We start from the raw sequence: 23,283 nt of genomic DNA, 5'->3' as shown, positions 1-23,283 counted from the left end.
TCTAGCTTTTTCTCCATGTCTTTTAGCATCAAAGACATTTATATGCTAGTGCACTGAAAAAAATGATTTAAATAAACAAATTTTGCTGAAAGTCAGTCAACTAAATTTGATTATTTAAATGTAGCTAAAATGAATTGATTGCAACCGCTTACCTTTTTCAGTGTATTTTCCTATAAGTTGAGTAAATAAACATTTAATGTGTCTAAAATGTATAGGCACAGAATTAAAATACTTGAGACTCATGTTGTACTACACAGGTTTTTGTCCAATCCAATGCTTTCTAGAATGAGAGAGATCCTCCTCCAGTGCTCCACTAACTTAATGATAAATTGTGTTTCTGTTACATAAAATTTAACGTGATATGATTTTGCCCTCAGCCAAAACTATTTGCTCTGGAACAAATAATAATAAATTAATGAGACCAAAGACCGCCCGTTAGATTAACCCAAAATGAATTATATCTCATGTTTGACCACTATAGAGACATCAGAGCCAGCGGCAAATTCTAGAAGATCTAGCCGAGGTGAGGCTGCTCTCAGTGGGTTCATGAGTGTTTGAACGGCCGCTGATGCCCTGGAACTCACATCTCTGAAGTAAATTTTCCACTAGACTTAATCGTTATTAACAAACTCCATATTTAAAGTCTAAACAAATACATTCTCACCTAAAAAACTACATTCCGTGACACACAAACAGTATTATTTATAAAGGCCGTGACACTCGCTGTAAGAAAAACTGCAATCGGATCGATACAAATGGTGAAACGGTTGGAGTTCCGTTATCAATAGAATATCACTCTCTTATCAGCCAATCAGATTTGAGGATACACACAGACAGACAGACAGACACACATAAAGAAAACAAGTAGATAGAATAGAAAAAAAGAATATAGAAAGCTAGTGATATGTGGAGTACAAGAGCAAGTATTCAGAAGCATTAGAGATGAGAAATATACATTATATATATATTAGAATGCATATTTCGCATCTCTAATGCTTCTGAATAAGCTTCTAATATATGCTTCCAATGCTCTTGTACTCTACTCATCTTCTCTCCTTTCTGTCTCTGAGCTCTTTTCTTTCTTCTCTTCTCCCCTGGCATGCTCTCTTCCTCTCATTCTCAGTTTTCTCTCCTCCACCTGTTCACCTTTTGCAGATTGGCTCTCCCCCTCACCTCTGCATCCGTTTTCTCTCACTCCCTCCCCCTTTTCTCATTTCACCTGCATCTTTATTCTTTTATTATCTTTCCCTTCTGCTCTCATGGCCTGCAATTCCTCCACCTCAGCTCTGAAATCTCTTTCTGTTCCACCCCTTTCACCTCGTTCTTTAGCTCCCTTGCCATCACCTGCTGTTCCTCTCTCTCTCTTACATTTCAGTCTGTCCCTTCTCTTCCCTCTTCTACCTTCTACAGTACATCCTAATTTTTTTGCCAACTTTTCTCTGTCTTTCTGGCTTCATCATTCCTTTTCATTGCTTCTTTCCCACCCATTGCTCTTCTCGGTCACCCATTTACAACTCGAGAGTTCTTTGGCCCCTCAATGTCCTAATGAGTGAATTTTATGGGTGAAGTCTATCATCTGTGCAGGGCCCAAAATGAAATGTTTTGCCACATCTAACAATTCACTTTTTGGCTATTTCATTATTTACTTATCTGTTTGTTTAATAATTTTTTATAACAATCACCTGAAAAGTTTCTTGGCTGGTAAACTTTACAAATGTACAACTGTACTTGTTTTTTTTTTTTTTTACATCAATCTACACTCCATACACCATAATGACAAGGCAAAAAACAGGTTTGTAACAACTTTGCTAATTTATTTAAAAAACGGAAAAATTATATTTTTTTGTTTGAAAACAGTAACGTAAAGCTGTTCAATACAACATAAGGCAGCCACATAAAATATGGAAAATTGATGGAGGTAAAAAAAAATGTAGGGGTATGAATACATTCGCAAGGCACTGTGTGTATGTGTATATGGATGTGTATACAATACGTGTGTGTGTGTGTGTATTTGTGATCAATTTTATAGATTTTTCATAGTTGGCCTGGATTTTGTAGATTTCAATTTAATTGTGCACATCTCTTACATCAGAGACAGTCATTAGTCATTATAATTTTTTTTTTTAAACAATTCTATTTAAACCATGTAGCATCTTGCAGTTCCAAATAAAGTTAAACCAGCCAACTGGCAAGTACGTTTTATTTGGCAAAGCCAGTTTTTACTCTCAGTGGGTATTTGGCATTTGTTCATTTTGGACCCTGTTGATTATTAAAAAAGAAATTATATTGTGCATAAAGAATCTTACTGATCCTAAAACCAGGCGTTGTTGTCTTCTCTAAGTCTGTTTTGCAATCTCTCCTCCTCGGGTCAGGTGCTGGCAGCATAAATGTTGCCTGTCAATAATTTAATAAGAGAGGAGTGCCTCCCCCTCTTTCAAACAGTCATATCAATAATACATGGCTCACATGTAGAATAGGGTTGCTCGGCCAGCCCTTGCTTTTTGTGCTGAAAACAGCCATGAGCATGTGTAAAATAAGTAGACGAATGCATGCAAGCTCGCAGAAAAAAATCTGTGCATGAGGGTTATGGAAAATAATTCATATGGCGTGAGTGTAAAGACCGCTTCCAGGGTTTGTATATGTGTATGCGTGAGAGTGTTTGTGTGTGTGCAGCATGAGTACGTATACGTCTCTATATGAGAGGAGCATTTATCATGTAGTAATAAAGGCAGGAGGGCTTTTTGTCTCCATTTCAGGCGCTCTCGCTACGGGATGAAGAAATGGACCCCTGCCACACGTGCACAAACACAGACAGACACACAAACACAGACAGACTCACACACACACATATGAACACCATCTCCTGGGGAAAAAAGATGGGGCCATGACTGCTGTTGCTGCTGTTTGGCGGTCCTCAGGGAGGATGGCGAAATGCAGTGCCTATCGCACACATACACACACAAAAACAGCCATAATCTAGTGCACCCCAGACGCTTCCAGTAGACAAACACATAACCTCTCATAACAAAACATGCACTTTAGATTATTCACACAAATGCACTGTGGGAAGTCAGTTGCCATGAATACAAACATATGCACCAAACAGTTTATAGAAAATAAATCTGATATTACTTTAAGAACTGTATGCATATGATGCTTGTTGATGTTCCAGTGGGAACACAAGAGAGGAAAACCCAGTGAGCTGAGCATTTGAAGGCATCATAGTTATATTCCAGTCATGAGGGCAATCATGGTCTCCCTCTAGGACAAAATTGGTGTCGCATATCCCTGCTGAAAAACATCTTAAACCTCAACTCGATTGGTCTTAGTTGGTCTCCCAGCCTGGTCAAACCGGTTTGTTGGCTGGTTTTAGAAGGGTTTGGACACTTTTCAGCTGAGAGAACAGCTGGTTGTCCATCTAAAACGTTTAAGACTAAATTAGACTTTTTTTTTTTTTGTCAAGGGTATCCTTCATAGATCAGGCAATCCTGGTGTAAAATGCGACAAGCTAAGTGAAAAATAGGGTGGACGACTTGAAAGAAACGTTGACTCTACTCATGTCATTGAAACAGTTTAATCTATTAACATTTGACTATTCAAGCCTATATTTCTGTGCAGTTTTAGTTTTTCTGTTGGTAATTGTTCGCAATAAGAGTACTGAAGTGTTATCAACATGTTATCGTCAAACTCTAGAGGACAACAGTGCCCATCCACTTTTTTAGCGATGTTGGTATTTTTCCCATAGGAAAAGTCTTTGTTAAAGAGTTACAAGGCATGAACCAAACCAACTAGATACAAGGTGAATCATGACATTACAAACATTATGAAATCAGATAAAACACAAAGGTACGATACTGTGTACATAGCAGTTTTCAAGAGGGAAAGAACTACAATCCCATAATGCATTGTGAATGACAATCGATTTAAAAACATCCAATAAATATGAAACTAATGGTTTAAGGATATTGATTTTTGTATATAGAAGCATTTCTTGTTTATTATTACACAAATATTTAAGTAGTTTGAGAGCATATGGACTTGATTGGAGGAAATTTCTTACAGAATCATGGGTAATGTAGTTTCTTGCTAGTAATTCCACTGTTAAACACGATTTTCTAAAAAATTTGAAATAATGAGGGCTAATGGCTTTAACAAAAGCATTTACCCTTAACAACAACCTCATGGCTCACAGTAGGTCTGTCTTCAATGGTTTAGAAGTTATTGTTAAAAATTAATTTTTACTTCAGGAACCTTACTGTTGCTCTCTATGGGAATCAATTGTGAGTCAAGTGTCCTGCGCTCTTGTGGATTACGAAGGTAGTCACTTACAAAAGTAGTTTCCTAAGTAGGCAGTAGATGGATAGGCGGCTGACTTGTTTTTGGAACCGAGGGGAAGCGTAGAAAAACTAGATTTCAAGAGAGGAGGAGGAGATGAGAGTGGCCGGGAGAACCGCATGCCACTTAGCCGCATGGAAGCTTAATGGCACACTTGCTGTTTTAGAGAGAGGGGCTAGCCAGGCTGAGGATGAAAGGAGTAAAGCTAACAAAAGATAAAAGAATGAACCCTAAAGTGAAGTGAAAGTGAAAAGAATGGAAAAATTGAGATGCGGGTAGACAGGCATGAATAGAGGAATGACATCGATGAAAGACGGAGAAATATGGAGGGATGCTTGAGAGGAAGACACAAGGTGACCTTGAAACAGGGACGGGAGGGAGGAAAATAAAGATGCAGGAGATGTGATCAAGAAGGAGAAAAGATCTGCTTGATGTCTGAGAGGGAACGGGGTGAGGCGAACCGCTTTAGGCTGTGCGCATACACTCCGAGCTAGTGTTTTATGTCTGTATGAGGGTGTGTCCCCAGGCGTACGTTTGACAGGGGGTGTGTGAGTGAGAGACGCAGAAACAGAGTGGGTTTATAAAGGATAGAAGATTACTAGGTAGTGAGAGACAGCCGAGGGAGGGAGGGTGAGCCGACGAGGGCATAAAGTACCGTTAAAAGGAATTTGTTTCACATTCAACACATTGAGAACTTCAGAGCTGTGAAGGATGGTCGAAATAAAGAGAATAAAAAGAAGAGTACTAAGGGAGGGAGAAACGAGGAGCGTAGTCATGTAGAGAGAGAGGTGAACCCGGGCCACCTTTATATAATCCCTCTCTGTGGCCATTTTGCTCCAATCACACAACCGGCACAGCTAATGGACTCAGAGAGGTGGAGGTGTGTGTGTGGTGATCGGCACACACTCATTCAAGGTCTTCTTTATTATGGCATAGATAGCATCGTCGTGCCTGCAGGGAACACTGAGGTCGTTCGGTTCACGAGTGGGTACGCGTGCGTTCTTACACCCGGGTTATAACGAGCTCTGCTCACTACTTTCCCATCACAGCCTGCCTTCAAACTGGAGTGGTGTAAGTTAGCGCCTCCCTTTCTTCACCCTGTGCCCTCTTCCTCTCTGCTTGCACAGTGACCTTTACCACCTCTGGACCATTCGGAGATTAAAACTTATGACTTGCCTCAGAACTGCTGGAAAGTAACTCACCAGCAATACAGGATCCAGTCATTATTTTTAATTTCCTTCCTAAAGCACTGTACTTGTATTCCCATAAATGCCATAGGTTTGGTTTAAACATTGATTGAAATCTATTGACTATTAAATTAACTACATTGTTACAGCTCATTGGTGATTTTTGCTTTTATGCAAGAGTGTTTGTGTAAGTACATTTTCATTTGGCCTTTAGCTTTTGTACACTTTTTTTTTTTTTTTTTTTTTTTTTTTTTAAACAGTGCAAGTAAATGCATTTTTAATGCGTTTAAATGCTATTTGATTGCATAAAATGATTTTAAATGCGTAGGCTCTGGATGTGGAGGCTTTTAAAATTAAGTTCTTGCTGCAGTTTAGAGCCACACATGCTGGTTTTGTTTTGTATAATACGTTCTAAATATCGGAAGATAAATATTGTTAAAGGGTAATTATTTGTGGTGCATGCTGTATTTTTGGTTTATATCAGGTTATTATGTTGATATGGTAGTTTTAGACTTATGATGGATCATGAATGATGCATCTCAATAATTGCAATGTTGTTTAAATGCAGTTTTTTTTTTTTTTAAAGATACTTTTGAAAGGCAATGTACGTTGTAGATTGTTTCTTTCTGTGAGCCATGATTTTTTTATTCCACAAGCAAATAAGGCAAGTATGAGGGAGTTTTTTGGATAAAACCTATTAGTCATTAATCATGTTTTTCAAAAGTACTTTCCGTAAAACTTTTAATGAGGAGAAAATTACTGCGTACTCTTGTAAGGAATCTCTTATTTACCGGAGTCATTATAATTGAGAAACTTCGTCAGCGATTCAAACTCATAACAGTCACTCGGGCGGCGGGGGAAAAAAAACACATCCTTGTGAAATTCTAAAAGCGTGCGCTGCGTGCCCTTGTGTCGCGCTCTCGCTAATTATTATCTAGTCACTCTCCGTGGTCCTAGGCCTAGCGTCTTTGAGGCTTTCACTAGGGATGCAACGATACCATTTTTTCAGATCCGATCCGATCCTGAAAATTCTGAGTATCTGTCGATACCGATCCAATCCGATACCAGCGCAGTTTTTTTTTTTTTTATCGATGTAGAATTTCTATACTTCTGTGTGTCTGTGTGTTACTCTTTTGTGTGTTAAACACTATATACTACATATAGATAACATAATTTTAATGAAAAATAAATGAAAAAATATATAATCATAATCTATGATAAAAATACTATTATAAACTTGGTTTATAATACAGCAAAAAATACTAGAAAAATCATGGGTGCACAATTTTATAAAACCTAGTGAAACATTATTTACAATTAAAAGTGAATAAGTGTAGGACTAAATCTGGTGAAATTATACACATTGCTCTTTAAATTGTTGTAAAATACATTCATGAAAAAAACAAGCAAAAACATTTATATATAAATATATAGGCTACTATAAAATTAAAAGACATTTCTTTTAAATCTATAGCACAGTAATGAAGGCAGCAACATATGATAGATAGGACAGAACAAGAGAGACTGTTAATAATCTTTCATTGAGATTCAAGATTTTTTATTTGTCACATACGCAATTATACAGAGTATAACCAGCAGTGAAGTGTAGCAAAAGTATTATAAGTAAGACTCCAATATAGAGCAGCAGAAAGCGCTTATGTGCATCCCGTGCGCAGAATGATGCGCTTGAAGCGACACGGAGCCACAGCGGGCAGCGCTCGGAGTCCGCATAGAAACGTTCAAAGTACAAAGGGAAGAGATATTGATGCGTAGTGTATTAAATCTGTGCGTAAGTTTATTAAGCCTTTTCTTTTAACAGTTTTAAACCTGTATTGTAGTTTGTAGTAACTGAACGCGACACGCAGTTTGATTGCTGAATGGAGGATGACAGACAGCTGCGGCGGAGAGAAGAGTTTACCTGAACTTTAATTTAAAGACTTAAATATTCATCTGTACCTCAGATTAAACTATGGAACAGCTTCAGAACACTTGAAATATAGTCCACGAAAACGTTATGGTGCTTTATAATGTTTTTGTGCCTTTCGTGGGGCTTAACAATAACACCGAATAGTATACGCACAATATCGGATTTGTATCGGTCTCGTCTGACCGATACCCGATCTGCAGAAAATGACCGTATCGGAGCCGATACCGATACTGAGTATCGGATCGGTGCATCCCTAGCTTTCACACATACACGCATGGAACGGGCTCAAGGGCTGACGAGTACTTCTCTACAACGATTGGCGTTCCTTAGGAAAGCTGCTCAGCTCGACCCTCAGAAGTTCAAGTCAGCGCGTCCCTGTCTCATACACAGCATCAGGTGATGTGTGTAGATACAGAGACGGACGTCTGGTAGAAAAGTTGAGGCTGGCTGAGAGGAAAGTGGATGAAGTTGTTGATAATGTGAGGATATTGTGTTACACAGCAGACTGAAAAGTCAAGCCCTTGAATGGTATTTGTTACGTTATCTGGTAAATCAGAACTTTTGACATCAACAAAAGATACAGAAAGCTTTCTCACTTCTCTTTTTAAACTAAGCAAGATTATATGGCTGCTGCAGTTTGTTGTGTGTGTGTGTGTGTGTGTGTGTCTATGTATGATGACCTGCCCAGCTCAATCCAAGTCCTTAGCCATCTTCAAGAGACAGCTAAAAACAGATCTCTTCTATTTGACCCTCTAACTGTGTATTGCAGTTTATTATTAAAATTGTATTTAATTTTGTATTAAAATAAACACAATTAATTTACTTATCTTAATAGTGTGCTTAAATGTAAATGCAAAACAACTTTAATTGAATTAGACATTTTAATCAAGTTTTTTATCCATTATGATGTACATTATGATCATATGAATATATTATGGTATGTTGGATATTGTTATTTTACAAATAACATCTCAGAGGTTTTCATTAACTACATACAGCAAGCTAATGAAATTTTGGTTAAAGTCTTCTTCCCCTAAAATGTGGTTAGTTTGTCATATGTGGTTAGTAAAGCGCCTGATTGAGCCTCATGTGACCCTTTTAGTGAGAGAAGGACGTCTGAGAGAGGCTGAGAGTAGATAAAAATGTTGATAATGAAAGAAGTATTTGAAAACAGGCACATTCTTGAATGTGTTTTGTTCTTGTCAGTTAAATTATTTCTGTTGTCAATAAAGGTTTTTTTTCAAGGTAATATTGCTCTATGCACAAGAAGTGATGTGAAATACAGCATGCTGAAAAGGACAATCCAATTATTGTTTAGTTAGCGCAAACCTCCAATATGTGTGTGTTTTTCCAAATGTTAAAAATAGAGTACTTGACTTCCTTGTGTGGAACTCAAAAGGAGAAATTTTGAACATTTGTACTGTTCTCTCCAGTACTGAAATATGCCTTAAAAGTTTCAGATATGGTAGTCCATATTGCTCATGCACTATACTCCAAATCATCCAAGTGATACAGTAGCTTTGTAAGCGGAACAGATAGAAATGAATGCGAGTAATCACTGACAATCTTCCCTATCCCTTTAAGAAATCATCTGATCGAAGCGATTCAGTAATTCAGGACTCTAGTAAAGTCACGCCACATTTATTTATATAGCATTTTCATATAGTCCTAGTTTCAGTGTTGATTTCAATCAGAATTACACTGAATAAATACATTTTACTCATGGACATCTGACCTTGACGGACTGACTATGAGGAGTAAACCGGAGAGGATTTCCACATCAAAGAAGGTGGAGCTCCAGAGCACACTTAACTATTATCACCACGGACTAATGGTAGTTTGGAGGTATTTACCAGCTGAAACAATCTGGAAAGTTTCTGGAAGCCATTTCAATCTCCCAAAATGAACTCCAAAATTTAGTTTCTACCCAAAATGAACTTTGCCTCATTAGATAGATTTACGATATTAATAACGTTAGAAATACAATAGCCATATAGACCACTTTAATGATCCTTTAGTGGTGCTTTTTGAAGTTAGGTTTCTTTTTTGGTTGTTGTTGATGTAATTACAATGATATTGTTCAAAAAGACAGTTGTACGTAATGTCTTGAGGTCGTATAAATAGTGACATAAAGACAAAATTTTCCTTTAAAGGTATACCTAAATGTGTATCTAACATTAAATATTTATGCTAGTTAGTGTGCAAAGTGATGCCCTACAGCAGAATCATCCCTGTGGTGCATATATATGAATATATTAATGACTCTGAGGTGAATATCTCACATTATTCTACATAAGCAGTGAGCACGTAAAGGAAACCTATGTGCTTTTGCGAAATTGCTTGTGCCCCTTAAATGCATTTGTGTTTTTATTTAAGAGCCTATTGCGGGCCTGCTTTGGTTCATTTGTCATCCTTAAGTAAAGCGTATCAGCAGCACGCAGACGCCCAACTGTTTCAGAGGTATTAAAACCAGTGCAAATAGTAGATCAGTACAAGAATATGAACAGAAACACTTGAACACAAAGGGAGGCTGTAGAGCATGCTGGGTATGCATGCAAATGAGACAGAGAGTTGATCCATGTTCGGTCTTCACTGTATTGTTCTGCTTTTCTCTTTCTTTCTGAAATCCGTGGCATTCTTTCATTGACCCTGTGAAAAACGAATGACTAAAACATCGTACAACTACATTCCACCCTATGACTCATTTGTTGATGTGTACGGCGGGAGAGGGAAATAGAGTTATGAGCCTAAGATCGAAGGAAACAAAAGGAGTGAGAGAGGGAGGTAAGGAGAGCGAGGTGAGTGAATAAATGCTTTGTGTTTCTGTTTCTTATTCCGCCGAGCTGGTCTCACAGACCATTGTGTACCTTCTGGGGGAATTCTGCTACATTGAGCCACACGCAGTTCCTCGTATAATGAAAACACACACTTCCTGACATTAGAGCCCTGGATACGGACATGCACTGAGCACACAGTGATATGTGCACGTGTTCAGACCTCCATTCTTGTGTGATTGACACGTTAATTAGAGATTAAAAATAAATACCCACAATGGATGCATTTTTCGAAGATTGTTTGTCAAGTACAAATAACGAGCAATACGTGTTGACAGACTACTATTTAGAAGGTTTAGATTGAAATGAATGTATATGAGAATAGTTAGAATTCTATAACACGCAAAAAACATACCTTTTCCTTTTTTTTTACACGTCTTTTCAAATAGTCATTCTCTAGTCTTCTACTTACCAAAGCTGCATTTATATGATCAAAAATACAGTAAAAACATTATTATTGGGAAATAATTTAAAATAGCCATTTTCTAAGTGAATATATATTAAAATGTCATTTATTTCTGATGTTTTCAGCATTCTAATATGTTGATTTGCTGCTTAAGAAACATTTCTTATCCATCGGTTTTTTTAGGATCCTTTGATGAACAAAGTCAGTAGAAATAGCGTTTATGAAATCTTTTGTAGCATTATGAGTGGTGTGCATATTATTGCCTGAAACAGTCTTCACAAATACATGAATGCAACTTTTTATTTTAGCTGTGTAAGCTCGAATTTGTGTACTGTGGGATTTGCAAATGTGTGACACTGTGCCACAAGGGGTGCTGCAGTAGACATTAGCATGAATGTTGCTTGTGTAGCTGTTTTTGTTCTCTGTGTAAAGTTTGTTTTTGGTCTACCATGCGTTCTTGCATTATTGTGACAGATATAAACATCATTACAACATTTAATGGGGCGTATTTAGACAAATCTGTGCCTTTTAATCCACATGTGGTGTTATTCAGGTAATTGAGCTAGCTATTAACATGTCAATTTAGCTACCTTCAAGTTGCCCAGCAAGATTTTCTTCTAACTGTTGCACTGTGTTGGCAGTTGACAGTGTTCACTTGATAAAAATGAAACATGGCACTATAGCCTGCTTTGTACCACAATGAAGACCTACAAAATGAGTTTTTCTTTTTGCATTTTGGAAAAGTTTCACATATAGACGACAGTGTTGTCCAAAAGATTCCCTGTTCACACAATCTGCAAAACGACTAAAATGCTGTAGTATGCATACCGGGCCACTAGTTTGCAATGTCACTTTGTAAAGAAACTTGTGCATTCCTATGGACTGAACACGTTTCAGAAATGCACATTTTTGCATTCCCAAATTAGCATTTTTGTAGTTTACATAGAGACAATAATGGTATTGTTTTTGAAAACTTGCACTTTGAAGCCCATTTTCAAACATTTGCATTTTCAGACCTCCAAAATGCCGTTGTCATGTAAATGAATGGCCAAAATGCATAAAGTTTTCCATTTTTAGTGTCAATAAATGATCTATTGCAGCTCTTTTGATGCGCTCTTACGTTGCAATATAAATTGCATTTTGACACAATCATGCATTGAAATCAAGCTTGTCATATAGCCTCAGGGACTTTTAATACAGACACATTACAGTGCAGTACAAGTATTTGGCATCCTCTACAGTGTGTCGTATACTTTTCAGTCGATGTTTAACGGATCTGATTTATAGGAAGTTTGCCATCCTGAGGTCAAATCGATTTAGTGCCTTTGTGGAACATAAACAGAGTTGGATCTCTTCAATGCGGTGAAGGGGTGTAGCGTGAGTGGACAGTGCCTTTGCATTCGAGGATAAGCGTTTCTATAACCGAATCAAGCTCTGTTTATGTATGATTTGATGTGGCCGCAACCCTGCATTTGATGGATTTAATCCTCTCCAGGGTGCATGCAATTTGAGGTCTGTGTTTGGACTGTTTGAGCATGCTGATGTATCTGTAGCTTGTCGAAAGCAGCTGTTTGGTGAATGTGTGTGTGTTTTGAGCACTGAGACCTTCCTTATTCCATCAGTATATATGGAGCAGCTTTCATGCTGCTTGCTGGCCTTTGACTCCTGGAGCTCTGAGCTGGAGGTCTCTCGCTTCCGTCTCCGCAGGAGCTCGCTGGAATCGGCCGAGTAGCCGAGCCAAAGCACGGCTTGTTTATTTTACCCTGCCTTTGTGTACGGCCGAGTGAGAAAACGTGAAAGCAGAAGAAAGCGAGTGAGTTTTGAAAAACTTGAACTTTGCGGCCTTCCATAAGCGAATGCTGTGCCGACACAAAGATCACCATCTGGGATCACGACAACTGGGTCAACGTTTTCAAAAGCAGAAGTTTTAAAGCGTCATGATTTGCACCGCAATGCAGTTGGAGTTTATCATCAGTGTGAGGCAGATACTGCGCATTATAGAACCGCAGGTTTGTTTTTGTAGCACTAATAAATGAGCAATTATTTTCTTTTATAGGCTTTAACCTCCTGTTATAATATAGTGATCACTTGACTTTTGTTCAAAGACGAGGTACAGTTTTAAAAGCGGCATAAACATTATTTTGATGATTTTTAATTATTTATGCACTTAATTGCGTCCAAGTCAAGTGTGTAATGTTATTTTCAGTTTGTAGAATCCATCTGTTATTTGCTGAGAGACGTGTTAGGCGGTGGTGCTAAGAAAGTTAAGACTAATTATATTGCACACAAGCAAAAACAATTAAGATTCTTTTCATAATAAAATGAGGCCTTGAACACATAATAGAGATCTAAATGACTCTTTTATCCCCCCAAAAAGGAAGAAAGATAGTCATGGGTTTATGTAGTAAAATCTTCATAGTTTAGCTGTGAAATCCTTACTGATTTTTATGAGGCAAACATAATAACTTTTATATTGTTAGTAATATTTCAAGATGGACCCTTCTTTTTTTTACGACGGTTTACAACTTTCCACACATATATGTGTATATATATATATATATATATATATATATATATGTATATGTGTGTAGTGACAACTGATATTTTCATGCATTTTATGTAAATAGGCTGTTATACTGTAATAAAGATCTGTGGAAATATGTAATTTACATTACAAGCGATCAGAATTTAATTTGGGCCTATAACTATCAGCAGATGCACCAAATTGCATTTTTTTATGCAATATCATACTAAAGTCTGATGTATCAATTATGCAGTTTTTTAAAATTATTTTTTTATAAAGGTTCAACAGACCATTCCATTAAATAAAAAGAAAAAATCTGACTTATGTCAGGCTTTACAGGGTTAATACTTGTTCCTGGTCTTTTTATGATCAATTCATTAGCAAGTTATTCCAAATAAAAAAAATCCAATCAGATATTGACTGATAAAATCAAGCGCAACCCTACTTGTTTCATTGAATATCCTGTTTCACTTGGGAATGTGTTGCATTGTGGGAGTAAAACATTTCGTATTGACCTTAATAATGCTTCTCATCCAGATGCATTAGTTCAACCCAACTCTGATCCGTATCCGTGATCATGTAATTTGGAGGCTGTGATGATGAGAGAGCTCAAAGTTGTGTTTTTCTTTAATTATGGGCAATCAAAGCAGGATAAGTCTCATGCTGAGACAGTCTGCACATTCAGTCGATAGATATGAAGCCACTGCACTCTAATCAGACTGAGACTGCTCTTTTTCCCGGAGGAAGCTCAGGCCCAGGAATATAACGCGACTCACTTCGGTGTGTTTCTTATTAGCTTGATGTCTGGGTTTCATTTGAGAAATTTTGATGGAGGCTGCAATACCGGGCCGCTCTAATGTTTCCCTCTTTCCTCTTTTGCAGCGGTCTGGAGCCAGCGTGTTCGGGTGGAACCCGAGGTCACGGCGTATCCAAATGGATCTGTCAATCTGCGCTGTGAGTTCACCAACAGCGGAAGCACCAAACTCACACAGGTGAGGCGAGATTTTCTTGATTAGTTCCAAATCTCAAATTCCTCTTTTTATTTTATTTTTGGTATATGAATACATTTTTGGTATATGAAATATTCAAAAGATTGGGGTTGTAAGATGCAAAGCTGAATTTTCAGCATCATTACTCCAGTCTTCAGTGTCACATGATCCTTCAGAAATCATTCTAATATGCTGATTTGCTGCTCAAGAAACATTTCTTACTATTATCAATTTTGAAAAGTTTGAAGTAATATAAAGTAATGTTTATTTATGCACACGCACACATTATTCGTTTTACTTTTAAATACTTTTAAAAAATACTTTTACTTATGTATACAAATTCTGGAAAAATTCTGAATTCTGGCATATATTGTAGCACAAAACGTGAGTTTGATTATACTTTTCAATTCTTTCTAAACGGATGCTTTCAAGATTATCAGCAGTTTTGAATTCTCACAGTTTTCAATAAAATCTGCCTGCTTGATAAAGATACTTGGGTGACATTTAAATATGCAGATTTCTCAACTACAGTATTAAGGGCTTACATGATTAAATATTTGCAATTCATAAAACACCTGTTGGTGTTGAACAGATGGAAGCTATAGTGACAGTTCAGCACAGTTTCCTCTATCCATATGGTTTAGTCCAGTGTTTAAACAGCAGGCGGGTGGCTAGCAGTATGCTGCATGTAAAAGCAATGCTATGAGAGGATTGATTTCCTCTTTCTTTCTGGTTTGCAGGTTTCGTGGATGTTTGAGCGTGTGGAGGGTGATAGGCACAACATTGCTGTGTTCCACCCTCTATATGGAGCCAGTTTCCCTAATAAAGACTTTGAGGGCCGAGTATCGTTCACTCAGGGCTCCCTGGAGAACCCCTCCATTAGGATCGACAAACTGAGGATGGCTGATGCTGGCAGGTACATCTGCGAGTACGCCACTTACCCCAGTGGAAACGAGCAGGGAACGACCACTCTTATCATGCTGGGTAAGTAACACACTTGTTTATTTATAGACCCGCTACTAGGGCTGCCCGACAGTGGCTAAACAATTGATTGTGGTTATTTTGCTCAACTACATAATTTAAAATGTTTTGCTTTTTACATGAAATCAGAATTAGTCCACTTTCACATAAGCACAAAACAAGAAAATGTTAACCTGCATGGTTTGCTTTTAGATTTTGTCGCAAACAACTGCTTGAAAAAAAACTGGCTGTATTTCCATTATATTTGAGCAGAATATGTCAGTAGAGATGCTAAACTCCAACTTGTATGTTTGCTGGTGTTTTCAGCTCATCAATGCCTTTTCAGTAATGTAGAGAGAGCGCAAACGCATGGTTGCCAAGTCTGGAGGATTAAGTAAACCACTGGGCAGAAAATGTCTTGTGTTCAAGCATCATAACAATAAAAGTTTAATACAGCTTTAATTTTCGCCCTATGTATGTACATGTATATATTTTAAGTATAGGTCAGAATAAGTTTGTTGTTTCATTTTTAGAGAATTATATCTGTTGAATGAAACACTATTTTACCTAGGCTATGTTTTGACATTATTTTTGCAAAAAGTATTTAAATCATTTTACTTGCATGATCTGTTTGTAGATCTAGTAGATCTTATGGAAGCTTGTTACCAATGCAACATGCAATGAAACGTTTTCAGGATAATTACCCAAATATTGCAGGCAAATATTGCAAATGATTATGCAAAGCGGAAATTGTGATCACAATTAAAATACGATTCATTGCACATCCCTAGTTACCACAGTGCTTCCAGACAGTCTTTAGGGATAACAGTTCACTGTAATAAAAATAATGATATGAAAACATGTAAAATGCCAAATGATGACTCACTGAAGCAGTGTTTTAAACAAGTTATTTGAAAAGAACTGATTCATGGAAATGAATCAAACTTTATAATTGCTATTTTTGCAGTTGAGGTTAAAATTAGAGATGCTCTTAAAATAGCTCTGCTCTCACACTCGCGAGTCTTGACATGAGCAGGGAGCGTGAAATTAGCCTACTGGCACAGTCTTTAGGAAACTTAATGGCCAAATAATTAGCGCATTAAAATCAAAGCAATATTTACAATGTTTCCTACTTTTTATATTGCCAACAAAAATCTATCAAATAGACGACAAACCTCAAGGTTGATGCTCGGACTGAAATCTTAGGAATGCGCAGACAGAGAGTCGAGTCGTGCTAAACTACATTAGCTTTACTCACAGTAGCATTTCTGCTGTCTGCTTTAACAGTAATGTCGCCCATTAGCCTGATTCATCATTTGAATGACTAAGCTAATGCTATCATCAGAGACAGAGAGATGCTATGAATCAGTGCTGCCTGTTTATCCATGTTGGCTGTGTTTCAAGCATCTCGCGTGGATTGTCTTTCACTCTTTAGCCCCGAGTACACAAAGTAACACATTAACTCTATCTCTCTTTAGCTTGATTGTTAACTTTTGCTTTTAACTTAGTATGGACATGTTAAAGTTAAAGTGTGGGTGTGTGCGTGTATATATAGATAGATAGATAGATGAATGAAGACAAAATGGTGTAATTCAGCAGCTGTCTCATGTGCTTTCATAAAATCTGACATAAATTAAACAAATACACACCTGTTGTAAACCTTGACAGATTCCTAAACTTGTACATTGTTGCATTTATCTTTAATATTTGATCTTATTGTTGACCATCTGTAGTTGTCAGTATCATGCATTGAAAAGCCCCCATCAGACATTAATACACGGCTGTCTGTTATACTCGATTCTTCAAATATTTTTATATAATGACCTGTATAATCGACCGTCCCAGATTATCCCAGGCATCTAGTTTCCTACATAAGTGTGCTAGTTTCATGTCTCTCATATCACTCTGTGCTCTTTCTTCTCCAGTAATCAATTAATATTTCATGTCCATTAATTTTTTTATTTAGCACGTAGCTGTGTAATAAGTGGCTCTGTTGAATGTTTGAAACATACTCTCGATGTGTTTTTTTTTATCCGTTAATGACCAGCTGACTGTATTTTATTCCATTAATAGAAGTCAATAACAGTTCTGAGTACTGAGTAGCTTTCTTGTGTGTCTTTTAGCTCAAGCACCACTTAATGGATAAAAAAAGGCTGTTGAAAAGCAAAGTCATGCTGTAAACTCTTGAATTTCCCCCCCTCTCCATTAGCCAAACCCAGAAACTCGGCTACCGCCATCCCGGTGCAAGCCGGCTCTTCTGAGGTGGTCGTGGCCAGGTGCGAAGCAGCCCAAGGAAAACCAGAGGCAACAATCTCCTGGATCACAACCGTCGCCGGCCGCTATAACCACACCTCAGTGCCCGAGACGGACGGGACGGTGACCGTGAAGAGCGAGTATCGGATGATCCCGACACCTGCTGAAAATGGAAAAGAAATCACCTGCTTGGTGAATCAGAGGACGCAGATCGAACCCAGAGCCTTCCCGCTGAAGCTGGTGGTGGAGTGTAAGATTCAGACACACACTCACACACTGTAGGAGTAGTTATTAAAGAAAGTCAGTCTGAATCCATGCTGGCTTCTGTGGAACACAAAGAGTGAATTTCTGAAGAAAACCCTGGTTGGTCTTTTCAGTAGAATAAAAACGCAGGGCTTTAGGGCTGTCAAGCTCTAAAATAGCAAAATAAAGATAAGTAGCATTGAATAGTACATTTTTTAAATCAGATCTTTTCATTGAATCTGATCCAGTTCATATATCTATCTATCTGTCTGTCTGTCTGTCTGTCTGTCTGTCTAGTTAGTGTATGTATGTATGTGTGTGTATATATGTATATGTATATGTATGTATATATATATATATATATATATATATATATATATATATATATATATATATATATATATATATATATATATATATATATATATATATATATATATATATATATATATATATATATATATATATATATATATATATATTTTAGTATTAATATTAATAATTATTACTTTTTTACATTTTATATTGTTGTTTTTTTTGTCAGTTTTCATTATGAATTTTAAGTTTTTATTTTTTTAATGTTTTATTTCAGTTAATGTCTTCTGTTGGTTTTTATTATTATTTTGAATTAGTTTTAATTTTTATATTTTCCATTTAAAATTTCAAGGTTTTGATGATCGATTGTTTTTATTAATTACTGTTTGAGTTTTTATTTTTATATTCTCTGTTTTCAAAGTTTTAATATTTTTGTCATTTTTATTAGTTTTTTAAATGTCTGTATCTTTTATTATTTTTTATTTTAGTTTGTTATTGTAGTATGTCAGGTTCAACTAATGTTAATATAAATCTAAAGTAAAGAAAATAAACGAGTCTTTTTTTTATTTTTATGTTTTATTCTAACTTATTTCAGTTAGCATTTGTGACCCTGGACCACAAAACCAGTCATAAGGGTCAATTTTTAGAAAATGAGATTTATACATCACATGAAAGCTGAATAAATAGGCCTAAGCTTTCCATTGGTTTGTAAGGATCGGACAATATTTGGCCGAGATACAACTATTTGAAAAATCTGGAATTTGAGGGTGCAAAAAAATCAAAATACTGAGAAAATCGCCTTTATTGTCCAAGTTGTCCAAATGAAGTTCTTAGCAATGCATATTACTGATCAAAAATTAAGTTTTGAAATATTTACAGAAGGAAATTTACAAAATATCTTCAATATAAAAATCTATAATTTTGACCCATACAATGTATTGGTGGCTATTGCTACAAATATACCCCAGCGACGGAAGACTGGTTTTGTGCTCTAGGGTCACATTTATTTAAAGTAAAAATATTTAGTTTTAGTTAACTATAATAAACCTGGAGCCAGTAGTTTTTACAATCTTCTTAGGCTCGCAGTGCTTTTGGGAGCACAACCCTGTTCTGAATGATTCATTTGTAATTCGCTTTCACTCGCTCAATGATCCTGTCCTACCGGCTAGTAGTTCACTGGAGGGGAAGATTATCAATCAATAATCGACTCAAATTTCACTCTGTTCCTCACAAAGCTACTGTTTGACTTCCCAAGACTTTTATGACTTTTTGTTTCCTTTTTGAAGCTTGAAAGCTTCGGTTTCCGCTCATTATACTGTAATTGAAAAGAAAAGCCGACCAGCAGATTATTCAAAACTTCTCTTGTAGTGTTTCACGGAAGAATGACCATCATATGTTTTTGGAACGACACGAAAGTAAGTAAACGAGGACATAATTTTCATTTCTGGCCGAACTAATCCTTTAAAGAAGTGCGTTCTCAGTGGCACACACATGAACTCATAATCCCTCCCGGTATCATTTGCTCAGAACACCTTTTCTTTACTTTTTCACCTTTACAAATTCATTTAAGCATCTTTGCCTCTTTTCATGAAAGCTATTTACAGAGCGTTTGAGGTGTCTGTGTTTGCATAGCTGAGCTGGAATGTTTGAGGATGGCAGAGATTTGCAACTTCACCATTTCCTTTTATAAACGCCCTGTTGGAACATCCTCACCTCTTGCGCTTTCATTCTCTGGCATTTCTCCAGCGTCTCAAAGCACTTTGAGAGTCTATAGGGCAGTGCCACCTTCAGCAAACCTATATCTTCTCTTCCCACCCCTGAACACAGATAACCAGCCTTTGAACTGTGCTTTCAATGCAGGATTTACAGATGGATGTCTCTCACTCTCTCTCTCGGTCTCACATTCTCTCTAGATCCTCCCACTGTGACAATAGAAGGGTATGACAATAACTGGTTCATGGGTCGGACTGATGCTGTCTTGACCTGCCAAGCTGATGCCAATCCAGCACCTACTGATGTTACCTGGACAGCGTGAGTTCCCCTATAATAAACTTTAAGAAATAGTTCAAAATGCTGTCATTTATGCATCCAAACCTATATGATTTTTTTGGTTGAACACAAAAAGAGAAGCAGAATGTGCACATTTAAATTTCAATTTTGATGTCACGTTTATCTCATGACTGACAGTGTCAGGTTTGAGTGAGAGAGCAAATGGGCTTCAGGGAAATACTTTCAATAATGGCTTCAATTATGAGCTGTTCCTCATGCAATGCTATAATACAACTTACCAAAAGAAGGAAAAGACAAGTTTTATGGCTTAATAAAAACAGTAATATTATGAAATAATATTACAATTTAAGATAGCTGTCTTCTATTTAAATATATTTTAAAATATAATTTATTGCTGCGATGCAAAGCTGAATTTGCAGCCAGTCGTAATATTTTTGTGGAAACTGATACATTTATTATTATTTTTTTCAATGTTTTTGCCTTTGCTGTCACTTCTGGTCAATTTAATGCATCCTTACTGAATACATTCCTTTAAAAAATTAACTGTAGTGTGTATATATAATAGCTGCTTGTACATTCTGCAATATATTTCCTTCTGTAAAAGAATAAAATGCATTCAGTTTGGAATAACATGAGTGTGAGCAAATGATGAGAGAATTTACTCAAAACGGGAAGGAAACGATACAAACATTTTTCATTAGCATTACCATTCATTTAGTCATTTAGTCTGATTTATGTGCTGTTTTTCCATCTCCGATATGACTGAAACAAAGTCAAATATGGCAGTTTGGCTGCTAACAACAGCCACAGGCTAATTGGCTGTGAATTGAGGAAGCATCTCTGCCTGCGGTATAAAGCAACAGCAGCCTATTAACGCTTCACTGGTTCAACTTCATTTTCTCACCAAAACAAAGAACATTGATCGATACAGATCGAGAAACAACATTTATTAGCAAGACTTATTGGGTGAAAGACACTTGGATATAGCAGCTTGATTGCAGGGTTTGAAGTTGGTTGACAAATATGCAACATAAAAATCAGCACACACACACAAAAACACAAGTCATTATTTTCCAGCATGTATAACGCAAGCTATATATAGTATATTTAGAGATATATGGGTGCAGTTTTTGTAAATAAGGTAAAGTTCCGCTTAGAAGGACCAAATATTTTGTTAATATATGCCCCTGGATCACAAAACCAGTCTTAAGTTGTTGGGGTATATTTGTAGCAATAGCCAAAAATACATTGCATGGGTCAAAATGATTTTTTCTTTCATGACAAAAATCATTAGGATATTAAGTACAGATCATGTTCCATGAAGATATTTAGTAAAATTCCTACTGTAAATATATCAAAACTTAATTTTCGATTAGTAATATGCATTGCTTCATTTGGACAACTTTCAAATAGTTGTATCTCAGCCAAATATTGTCCGATCCTCACAAACCATACATCAATGGAAAACGTATTTATTCAGCTTTCAGATGATATATAAACCTCATTTTTGAAAAATTGACACCTGTGACTGGTTTTGTGGTTCAGGGTCACATATTTACATTAATTTTATAAATTCATATTGAACAGCTAGTGATTTATTAGCATTTTCGTATTTGCAAGTTTTTACAATTGTTCTTTATCAACTATTTGTTTCATTGTGAAATTAAGTACATTATATAAATAATAACTTTACATCAGTTTCACCTCGATCTGTCCTCAGACCTTCAGCCTCCTTTTTCATCTGTTGATCAGAGTTCTTACTAATACAAGCTGAAAGCAATCAGAAAATACAAATTAATCAAAAAAACAAAATCCACTTGAAAATGGTTTTATATGTAAGTAAATTAGGAATAAATAATACAATTGCTAAGATTAATACTTTAACTAAGCCTTGTGTGTAACTGTTACATCAACAGAAAGCAATTTAATAATATTGAAGACTGATTGATGAATATTAAATAGTTTTTTTTTTGTTTTGTTTCTGGTCACTGCCAGCATTTTCACAAAATTGTAACGGCCCCAGAATATTTTGTTGTATGAATATCTGAACATGCAATACGTCAAAGCCTGAACAGAGACTCTGATTGGAAAAAATAAATATTTTTTTTTTATTCTAGCTTCATACATTCATTTTTTTTATATAAACAATTGAATGTGGGTAAGAAAAAAGCAACAGAAAATCATGCAGATTGATGATCAAAGCATAGATGGAGTAGATTGCTTTAATCAACACCCCCAATGCTGGCACAGTCCTAAACCACTTCCTGGGTCGACTTTTCTTCCGGTAACATTAGGCAGTGTAGAAATCTACACCGTGCACATATGCTGTTGTATATAATGGCCTGGTTTCACAGACAGGGCTTAGACTAAGCCAGGATTAGGCCATAGTTCAGTTAGGACATTTAAATAATTTTTATAAACGTGCCTTAGAAAAAATATTACTGCATTTTGAGACAAAATAAAGGCACTGATATATTTTAAAATCAGTCAGAGCATGTTCAGTTGAAACAGCTCAGATTTAGATTTTAGTCCGGCATTAGGCTTAAGCCTTGTCTGTGAAACCGGGGGAATGTTTGATGGTCGCGTTATTTTACATATGCATCTGCTTACATATGTGATCGCTTGTTTCTTCAGCGTGTTTTGATCCCGATGTTCATTACTCTTTCAGAAGATGTGTAATAGCGCCTACTACTGTATAACAGTGAAAACACAGAATGCTGGAATATTCTGTCAGTGGCGGGGAAAGAGTTAAAACCTGATTGCCAGTCATAAAACTATACAGCAGTTAAACATGGTTTCAAAGACTAGCTACAAATGCTCTTTTCTCTGTCAATGGTTCTTTAGTGCGTCGGGTCAGTTGCCGCCTTCGGTACGAGTGGATCAGAACCGACTGCTGGTGATGAAGGTGGACGAAGCGGTGAACACCACTTTCGTGTGCGAGGTGAAGAACAGTCTGGGCTCTGGCAAGAAAGAGCTGGCCGCCACGGTCATCGGTGAGTAGCGCAATGCAGGAATGACACATGCACTATTGATGCAAACAGTCAATACACATTTCAGCTCAAGTACAGCGTCCAAACCAGGCATGCTCAAGTGAGCTGAAGCATTCCTGCCTGGTTAGGACACGGTGTGGCACGCCACCTCCCTCACACTTAGAAAAACACACACAACATGGGAAAAGGGTTTCTCCTTACTACTACAGATTCATGTACACTTCTCTAATGTGGGTGGGCTTCAGAAGCCAGACTCTTACTTGGTGGTTGGGTTTAGAGTTGGCCTGCCTAACCCAATTTGGTGAGATTT

The 23,283-nt window shown here is 36.8% G+C and overlaps 1 protein-coding gene across 2 annotated transcripts in view; it reads left to right on the top strand.

The window, feature by feature from the left end:
- The window catches only part of LOC306885705 (nectin-2-like), a 138,059-nt gene that overhangs the window by 42,805 nt on the left and 71,971 nt on the right, over positions 1–23,283 (top strand). For both annotated transcript variants that reach the window (XM_079442422.1, XM_079442421.1), the window contains exons 2-6: positions 14,096–14,205; positions 14,943–15,186; positions 17,372–17,665; positions 19,887–20,004; positions 22,828–22,976. In XM_079442422.1, the coding sequence (XP_079298548.1) occupies positions 14,096–14,205; positions 14,943–15,186; positions 17,372–17,665; positions 19,887–20,004; positions 22,828–22,976 (915 nt within the window). The remainder of the gene's footprint in view (positions 1–14,095; positions 14,206–14,942; positions 15,187–17,371; positions 17,666–19,886; positions 20,005–22,827; positions 22,977–23,283) is intronic.

Source organism: Barbus barbus, assembly GCF_936440315.1.
Source record: "Barbus barbus genome assembly, chromosome: 19".
Lineage (NCBI taxonomy): Eukaryota > Metazoa > Chordata > Actinopteri > Cypriniformes > Cyprinidae > Barbus > Barbus barbus.
The sequence above is the reverse complement of the archived record's forward strand: the minus strand, read 5'-3'. Positions and strand labels throughout refer to the sequence as shown.